This window comes from Rhinoraja longicauda, chromosome 30 (genome assembly GCF_053455715.1).
Source record: "Rhinoraja longicauda isolate Sanriku21f chromosome 30, sRhiLon1.1, whole genome shotgun sequence".
NCBI lineage: Eukaryota > Metazoa > Chordata > Chondrichthyes > Rajiformes > Arhynchobatidae > Rhinoraja > Rhinoraja longicauda.
In genome coordinates this window covers 23,650,317-23,660,032 of record NC_135982.1, presented here as the reverse complement: position 1 = coordinate 23,660,032, position 9,716 = coordinate 23,650,317, and the positions used below count along the sequence as shown (strand labels likewise).

At 44.3% G+C, this 9,716-nt stretch overlaps 1 protein-coding gene across 2 annotated transcripts; it reads right to left on the bottom strand.

The window, feature by feature from the left end:
• Positions 1-4,498: 4,498 nt before the first annotated feature.
• Positions 4,499-8,322, bottom strand: LOC144608078 (uncharacterized). 2 transcript variants are annotated; one of them, XM_078425375.1, is made up of 5 exons: positions 8,120-8,322; positions 6,348-6,422; positions 5,868-5,943; positions 5,586-5,680; positions 4,499-5,289 (listed from the first exon to the last, which is right to left on the bottom strand). In XM_078425375.1, the coding sequence occupies exons 1-5, from the start codon at positions 8,162-8,164 to the stop codon at positions 5,221-5,223; spliced, it is 360 nt and encodes a 119-aa protein (XP_078281501.1). In that variant the 5' UTR covers positions 8,165-8,322; the 3' UTR covers positions 4,499-5,220. The 2 variants fall into 2 exon arrangements, with proteins under 2 accessions (XP_078281501.1, XP_078281502.1); XM_078425376.1 differs by lacking the exon at positions 8,120-8,322 and adding an exon at positions 6,862-6,998.
• Between the last annotated feature and the right edge of the window lie 1,394 nt (positions 8,323-9,716).

Sequence of the window (9,716 nt, the reverse complement as noted above, 5' to 3'; positions counted from 1 at the left end):
GCCTTGAAGGTGTTGCACTGGATGAAAGATGAAAGACAAGATAAGATGAAATGCCAAAGTAAGATTTAAGAAAGTGGCAACAAAATATCAATCAGGAACCAATAATGAGGGGTTAAACTACAAATCTACCTGTGGTATCATGTAGCATTACAACTTGGCTGCATGGAACAAAATTGGAGCAGATCTGCTGTTCAAAACTGGACATCGTTGATGCTTTGCAGCAGCAGCTGAAATATGCATCACCACAAACAAACTGTGGGGTGGGAGCTGCTTTACGTCCTCGTCGTCCACCCTGGGTAGTTCTACGGAACTGGCAAAATTTGCAGCAAAGTGTCAACTATGGTACCCTGAAGCACCAATTGCCACTTTTGATTGTTGTAGTTGACATACAAAAGAAGAAAAAAGAAGAACAAGCTGTAACCAGTTGATGTTTCGGGTTGAGATCCTTCTTCAAGCTTGCATGTCCCTCCATCTCCCATCACTATCAAGCCAAGACATCAGCCCTGGTTCAATCAGAGACTTGGGTGTCCTTGTACATCAGTCACTGAAAGTAAGCATGCAGGTACAGTAGGCTGTGAAGAAAGCAAATGGTATATTGGCCTTCATAGCGAGGATTTGAGTATAGGAGGAAGGAGGTCCTGCTGCAGTTGTACAGGGCCCTGGTGAGACCACACCTGGAGTATTGTGTGCAGTTTTGGTCTCCTAATTTGAGGAAGGATATTCTTGTATTGAGGGAGTGCAGCGTAAGTTCACCGGGATGGCGGGACTGACATAGTGATGGAAGATGTTGACAATACTATCAAGAGGCATTCACCAATAACCTGTTCATCAACACCCATTTTGGTTTTGCTAGGACCACTTAGCTCCAGGCTGCATCAGAGCTTTGAGACATAGACCAAAGAGCTGAATTCCAGAGGTGAGGTGATATTAAGGCAGCATTTGAGTGTGGCATCAAAATGTTTGGCAAAATTGAAGTCAGTGGGAATCTAAGAAAAACATTCCAGTGGCTGAAGTCAAACTTCGCAAAGAAGATGGTTAGGATTGTTGGTAGTTGCAATCATCACTGTAGGAGTTTTTCATTGTTAACCCAATCTCTTCAATTGCTTCATCAACAATCTTCTTACCATTATAAAGCTAAAAGTGGAAATGCTCCCTGATGATCGCCAATTGTTCATTTCCATCGTTAACACCTCAGGAAATGAAATTTTCGATACCCGACACTGCAGATACAGGAATCTGGAATAACAATCTGCTGCAGGGTCAAGAGTCTGCAACAGGACAAAATGGGGAGGGAAGATAGCTAGTAGGAACGGGAGGGGGGTGGGAGGTTAATGTATGACGGGGCAGTAAGTGAATGTGGGATGGAATTGGGACACGGAAGCAGGTGAATGATAAATGGGAAAGACAAAAAGGCAGATGAAGAGAAGGAGAATGAGGAAGGTGGTAAGGGGAGAGATGAAGGGTAGATGGAATCAAACCAGATCGGGAAGAAAACTACCTGATTGCCGAAAGATCCAGACAACAGAATGGGCCGATAAGTGGCAGGTAATATTCCTGCACAAAAGTGTATGGGATTGACCATCTCCAACTATTTGAACTACTTTTGATATTCAATGGCATTACTATCTCCAAGTCCACCGTCTGGGCAGCATGCTAGTAGGGGTGCAGAGGCAGGACCTTCATTCATCAGAAACTCAACTAGACCAGTCGCATACATGCTGTGGCTAGGACAAGAAATCAGAGGCTTCACATCCTGCAGTGACGCACTTCTGATATTCTCAAGCATTTGTATCTACAAGGCACAAGTTAGGAGTGCCTGGATGTGTGCAGCTTGAACAACCCTCAAACTGTCCCGAAACCTCCTTTTTCACCTCCATTCAGGGACCCTGACAGTCTGTCCGGGTGAGACAGAAGTTCACATGCATCTTCTCCAACTGCATCCGGTGTTCTCAATATAGCCTGTACATTGGCAAGACCAAGCATAGCACGTTTTGGTTGGTCTTGGGCTTGGTCCACTAAGGCCTGCAGAACTCCACTTCCCATTCCTTTGTGTGCTGATTTTCCTCCATTGCCAGAGTGAGGCAACACGTAAACTGGAGGAACAGCACATCAAAGGCTGCATGTGCAACTTTCATACCAACAGCATGCATTGAATTCTCCAACATTAGTAAACCTCCACAAAACACCACCCTCCCCTTTCTCCCCCATGAACCCACCTTTCTTTCCTCCCCTTCCTGTCCCCAGACTAACCGTGCACATTTCTTTACCCCCCCCCCCCCTCCTCATCCCTAAACAATTCACATCTGTAACCTTTGCCTTGTTTTTGTTCATATCATTTGGCCTTCATCCAACTATCTACCCATCAAAACTCCCTCACATGTGACCTGCCAAGCTTTGTTCTGCCCCTCCACTCTTTTTTCCACCCCCCCCTCCATCAGAAGGGTCCCAACCCACATCGCTCAGTTACTCCAGCATTTTGTCTTTCCTTGATAAACCATCACCTCCGGTTTCCTGTAACTACCCTCCAAATCTACTGCAATCCATTATCCTAAACATTCACTGCATACACCACTGGTATACTTCACCTCCAGTGCCTTATACAAAATGCAGTTGCCTGTCGGCTACTCCATTATCCACAGGTGAAGTTCCGGAAGACTGGAAGGTGGCTATTATAATGTTATTCAAGAAGTGCAGCAGGGACAAGCCAGGTAATCATAGGCTGATCTCTACATTAGTGGCAGATAAAATGTGTAGGAAAGAACTGCAAATGCTGGTTTAAATCAAAGATACACAAAATGCTAGTGACTCAGCAGGACAGGCAGCATCTCTGGAATAGGAATGGGTGACGTTTCAGATCAAGACCCTTCTTCCGACTGAAGTGGTGCATGTTGTTGGGAAGGGATTCTTGAGGACAGAAAATGCTACCAGCATTTGGATACATAGACTGACTAGGGATAGTCAATATGGCTTTGTACACAGGAAATCTGGTACGTTTTTTTTTTAAGATGTCATCAAGAGGATAGGGCAGTGGACCTTACCAGTATGGACTTTTGCAAGGCCTTTGATTGGAGAACTGTTACCAGTGTGCAAGAGGTTGGTTCTGGTCCCACTATTTGTCATCTGCATTAATGAATTGGACAACAATGCAGTTAACATTGTTAGGAAAGTTATTGAATGCATCAAAATTGGTGGTATGAAGGACAGTGTCAAAGAATAGTTTGCAAGATCCAGTTCAATTAGGAAGGTGGGCCTAAATGGGAAATTGAATTTAACTCCAAAGAGGAGAGATTTGAAGATCATAGGGCCAACTTTTTCATCGAGGATAGCTATATCTGGAATGACCCCCTGGTTGCTAACTGTCAAACTGTTATGATAGGTAAATATGGAACTAAGATATTACAAAGCAAATTACCAAATGTGGCTTTTAGGGGGCTGGGAATGTATGGGCAACTGATAATCTGCGAGAAATGTTGGTCAGTACATTAGATGAAATCTTTTAAATGTCAACCAAGAACATTTGATATTAATTTAGAGTTATTATATTCTAGAGCTAAATTTGAATCCATAACTTCCTCACACTGTAGCTCGCAACATCTAAGATCCTTTGCATTTATCCTTCAAACTTAAGTGAAATTGTAAACTGTGCTAATGCAAAGCAAAGTTTTAAAAAAGCAAACTTGACTATTAAGCATATCTGGCAAAAATAAACAAAATACTCTGCAACTACTTGGGGATTGAGACCCGCTTCTAATCAACCACCTTATTTCAAGTCAAGTAAATCATTTAACCTTGAAATGTAATTTGGGAAATGGCTTCAATGGGAATGATTGAAAATGATCAGAAAATATAACCAATGGACACGGAACATTGGGAAGTCATGTACAAGATCACACAATACCACAAACCAATCACTGAAGGAAAATTACTTGGATGAAGGAATGAACAGCAACTTGATTGCAACTCTTTCCATTACAAAGGCCAAAATTTCAAGCGCAACTCACAAGGCTATGCAAGAACATTTCCAATCACATAACTAGGTTAATCCATTCACATCAATTTTACAAATCTTATTAATCCAGGCATAATTTATAATTATGCTAATAGTTGTAAAACAATTTATTGCTATTTAAGGTCAGGCTGAAAACCATTTTTCTAGAGCTTACACAACCCTGCTATTTCCATACATTTTATTAAAGGGCCTGTTCTCTTGAATCAGCTCAAATGGTTGCTTGGCCCACTGAGTATTAGCTCTGGAGTTACTTTCCACTTCCTTCTCGCAGTGGCTGAATACAGCCGTCCCACTTTTTGCACCCAGCCATCAATTGCCCTCATCCAGATTTTCATACACTGGCCCGGCAATAGTCATTAAACTTTTCTTCCCACTTCCCTTCAGTTCATTTTTCTTCATGGGTAAAGCGAACGGGTAGTGATAAAGAAATGGGAAATGTTATTGGTATGCACGCAATAATCACTAAAACCATGTTTTAAAAAACCCAGATTTATTTATAGTACTTAACCAGAATATACAAAGTAGTGGTCAAGCATGAACTAATGAGGTATACAAATTTAAACCTTGTTCAATATGGAAAAATGACACTAATTCAATCAATTCCTTAAACCATGGGTTTTAAGCATACATCACAATGAGTTCAAAATGTACAAATTGACCCTGTCAATTTACTAGAAATGTACTGCACCACAAACAAAAACAGCAAAAAACTGTGGAGCTTGAAGAAAGTATTTTTTTCTTATTTTTGCATTTTTGTACAGAATAGAAGACCAATTTAATTTCCCCTACCCAACTTAGCAAGACCTATATCTTTGGCCTTCATTGCATATGAACCTCTACCCTAAGCACAATTTACAAAAAGAAAGAAGGGCAGTAATTATTTTTTTCTTGAAATAAGAACATGGTCAGTAAACTGTAAAGTGTGTGCTTCTAAAATGTACAAATTCAAGTTCTAAACCCATTTTGAAACAGACCCAAAACTTATTACAGCATTCAAACCCATTACAAACGTGGTTGTACAAAGACCATTTAATAAATAACTTCATAAAAAACAAATATCCCCCAGAGCAATGTCTTGGACAGGTGTTTCAAGAACCAGTTGTACAGTACAATATAAAAACTCACTCTGCAAATGTACAAGAAAAAGCACACTCTCTACATCGTGAACTTGACCACACCATCAAGATATAAAATTTTAAACAAAGGAATGTTTAAGCTTCAGCCTTGGGCTTTGTTGACTCTCCATTTTCTGACTTTTGCCTCTTACTTTCAACTTCACCCTGGAGAAAAACAGATTAGTGGCTTAAAACTTCAATGTCCAACCAAAATGAACAGCATACTTTCTATAGCATTCAGTGAATTTACCTTTTATATGCACTTAAAAGTACTGTCAGGCCCCTATTGTGTTCTGACACAATATCATGCTTATATGGCCAATAGCCTTGAGATCAGGAACTAGCACACCCAATAACAAGATTTGAAATTTGACAGAACACGTACCTATTCAGTAATTTACTTCAGAATGCAAGATGTAACATTTTAGTCAAAGCAACCACTTTAAAAAATCCACACAAACCTGCTCCTCTGCAGGACGCTTTGCTGCATGGCCATCTGCATCATCTCCTTCCTCCTCAGCACCTTCTTCCTCATCACCATCCTCTTCACCCTCACCTAGATGATAAATATTAATTACCAACCAAAATCTGTGCACAAAATTGGCAATGAACATTTGATACATCATAATAAAATTGAATGTTGTGCCACTTATCCAAAGTATTAACACCCTAACTGCTTAAAACATTGATGTCACATTCTTTTGCAAAAATCATCAAATTCAAAATGTATCCTGGATACATACCATCATCTTCTTCCTCTTCCTCATCTACTTCCTCTGCATTCTCAGCAACATGTTCTGCCCCATTCTCCTCCTCTTCCTAAGTACAAAACACCTCTATTATGCCATTCACAGAATACAGTACATTGCATTTGGCAGGGTAGTTATAAAGTGGACTTTGAAAGCTTATCGATAGTAAGAAAAGTAAACGCTTTATTATGGTTTACCCTGATGTGTAAGAGATTATTATCACATGACAAATAAAGTTACACGGACATGATCCCACTAGTCAAGCGTCTGCAACATGGGATATGCTCCCCCCCCCCCCCCCCCCCCCTATTACCAGGGTGGTGTGGACGTGTAGGACAACATGGCAGAAACCATTGCAATTCATGGGAGACGGCTTGCGGAGTTGTGAACAAAAACAAGGGATCTTTCCCTTCTACAAAAATGCAACCCGTCATACTATTTGAAAATTCTCCGTCCTTCCATTTTAATACCTACTGTTCCATTCGCTGGAGCATCGCCGCTTCCATTTTCTTTCTTTTCAATTTCCTCCATACCCTTTTCCTTCAGGTCCTGCAATTCAGAAAAACATTCAAGTCATGTTTAACATCAGTGTGGCTTGCAGCCCTAACATTCCGCGCACCGCCTCCATGCCCCCATTCATTGCAGCGATCTCTCCACCAGCTTGCGCGCTTCGTGTTCACCGAAGCAACACCAAACAGGCCGCGGCAAATTTCGACGAACGCCAATTCAGGCAAGTGCCCCATCGCATTAAATCCAAATGGCAGTGACAGAGCCCCAGGCTGCAAGACACCGTGGCAAAGCAACGGCGCTGAGAATACTTCACAGGTGCGAAGCCAGCATCACGCACGCTAAGATTTCGGTTTCAATCACTCAGGCCAAGTTTAAAAACATCGCAGTGTTGTACTATTAAACCCATTGACCGCGGTGCAGAAAGCCATTTAGTTGACACGGTGCTTTCGCTGTCACAGCGGGGAAGCGAAAGCCTTACCAAAGCTCGATTCCCATTTTAATTCATACTCGTGAGAGATTCTGCAAACTTCGGGTCTGGCGCGGCCGCCTGGAGCCCTCCATCCGCTCCGCGCTCTCACCGGCTCCCGGACGCGCGCGACGCTCCTCGCCCTCAACTCCCCCCCCCCCCCCCTCCCCTTCTCCCCCACCCCACTGGACGAAGACATACCCCGCCCCTCTCCCCCCGCGCGGGCGCTCCACCCCTCCACCACCCCCGATCTGGGCGAGGACACACCCCGCCCCCACCCCTCCCACTGGGCGAAGACATTTCCCCGCCCCTTCCCCCTGGGCGACGACATACCCCGCACCCGCGCCCCCCCCCCCCCCCCTCTCCATCTCGTGTGCGCGCGCTCCTCTCCCGCCGTTTCCTCAACCTCGTCCCGTCAGACAAAACACCGGTGTCAGTAAAGGGCGGGAAGCGGCGGCGATGCAGGCGCCGTACGTAGGCGTCGAGTTCTCCTAATGCAACTTTTTCTTTCCCCATCCCCTCGCGCACGCGCCAAAATGGAACAAAACCGGCCGGGTGAGTCTGTGACCGAGCGGGTCCGGAGCGTGGAGTGGAAGCACCGGAGTGAAACGCGCGTCCGGTGAAAGAGAAGGTTATGGTGAGGGAACTGTCCCCGGGAGGGTCCAGGGCTTGTGGAAGGCGGCGGTCCTTGGGAAGCTGTAAGGATGCTGAGGGCGGGAACGATGTAAATCGGCGGCCGCCAATGTCGGCAGGTTAAGAGACCGGGCGCCGGGCCAGTCTGCCGGGGACAGCAGACCCAACCCCGCCCGCCCAAGGGACTCAGAGACCGACCCCACCACCACCACCACAAACGGCGCGCCACAGCGCCCGACCCCCGGAGCCGGTCGCTCGCCACTCACCGCGGAAAGAGGACACTTTCACACAAAAAGGGCACCGAGCGCAGGGGCTCTGCAGCGCCGACAACCCGGGGGCGGCAGGGAACCCGACCCGACCTCCGTGTTTACATTCACTCAATAATCAAGTTTTCAACTTTATTAAAATAAAGTAAAGCCTGACGGACCAGAACAAAACTCCGCCACCCCTCAGCCCCCAAAACATCGTCCTGAAACCATCCTTGTGCAGGAGGTCCGCTCTTTTAGGTCGCACTGGCTACACGCGCGCTTCACACAAAGAGAAATTTGAGATAACAAAGGGAACACGAGGAAGGTTAAACATCAAGAATAATTTAAGGACAAATTTGCAATTACGTTTGTGGCAAAAAGAAACTCACCTTGGGTTTAATGTCTTTGGAGGTGTCCACTACGGTGTCAGCCATTCTGAGGGAATCTCAGGTAGATGAATATATTTCTCAAAAATTGAAGTCAAGTAGGTAAAGGCTGACTTATCCCGTGGTTGTAAATATAATCTCCGGGCAGATCTCCCTATATCTGATACACGCTGTGAGGAGGAATGAGGCGCCGTTCGCTGCGCTCACTCTCTTATTACCTTCGCTCCCCGACCGCCAACCACGCCCTCCCTGTCGCCCATCGGCTAATGCCGCTGCCTGTCAGCCTCCGGGTGCCACCTCCCCTGCTGTTGATTGGTGCTATGTTAATCTATATTTGCATGGCCCCGCTCCGATCTGACGCTCTCCCGGCGCAGGTCATTCCTATTGGGTCCTGTCGCCCACGCACCAAGTGTAGGCTCAATGATTTGTGGCACAGCCTCAAGCTCTTGGTCATTGCTCCAGCACAGATGTCGATCACCAGGCGGAGGAGCTTCCAATTGGAAAATATGACTATTGAGACCTAGTTGCTCCGCCTACGGTTTTTAATAACTAAGACCAGGCATTGATCACGTCGAGAGGTTGTCTTCTACTGGTCCATTGTCTGTCAATTATTTAAATTCTTCATTTTAATTGGTGATAGTTTCAAGCCTTGCCTTCCTTTCATTCGCATTGGTAAACCCTTACAATTGCTCAGTTTTCTCATTAATGTAATTGGTTCCCTTTTAAAGGTCATCTACTTATCGCCACTGTCCAGAAGACTGTTATTTCAGTGTTTGTTTTATAGTTAGATTGGCATTGAAATTTGTTTTTCCCTGCTTACCATTAATAAGATCCATATCGTAATGTTCTTATTATTATGACAGACTCAGCCAACCGCTGATGGGGATTTGTATTTGAATATCTAAATAGGGCTGATTTGACTTTGTTCAACAGTATTCAAAATACAACAGTTCACGTTTGTGGTGAAAATAATCCATTAAAATTAACTCGTGCAAGAAATACCAAATAACGTTCTACTAACAAGTCATTGGCATTCACGACGCTTTGATTCGGAGAGACAAAGTATACGAAATTAGTTGTTTTTTTCAAATATCCCACAAATTCGGAAGTTAGAATTTACCTGGTCGGATTAATGCTCATCGCGGACCCGGGCATCCGCAATTTCTATGGGTTTATTTTTTTGCAATCTTCCCACTCAGATCTTTAAACTAATTGTTGGAGCGTGGTTACTTGTTGGTCGTTTCCGCTAAATCCGGTGTAACAGACACGTTCTGTTACGTTTAGAATTGTTACATTTACTCAGGTGCAACTCTCACCTTCACGTTTTCCTGCACACATCGTGTAATCCTTTCCACCGCCGCGGATAGGTTCGCCTGCGCTCGAGCGCCAAGTTATAACAAAATGGAAACTTATTCTGAGCGAGTCTTGACTTGAATCACAGTGCGGTGGCAGCTTTAGCAGACCGATATTTTCACTTCTTTTTACTTTGATAGAGTTCTCGTATTAATATGATACATATTTGGAAGGGAAAGACTTAATCGATGGATTAAGCAATGACCTTTTAACGACACGTCGTCTTGTTTTAATGTTAATTCCGCAA

Bases quoted from the DNA above. Each gene is read 5' to 3' on its own strand.
- LOC144608078 (XM_078425375.1), bottom strand. From the start codon at position 8,164: ATGGCTGACACCGTAGTGGACACCTCCAAAGACATTAAACCCAAG. The intron at 5,681-5,867 runs GTATGTATCCAG...TTTATCATCTAG, and splicing joins GGAAGAGGAAGAAGATGATG to GTGAGGGTGAAGAGGATGGT. The intron at 5,290-5,585 runs GTTTGTGTGGAT...GTTTTTCTCCAG, and splicing joins AGCGTCCTGCAGAGGAGCAG to GGTGAAGTTGAAAGTAAGAG.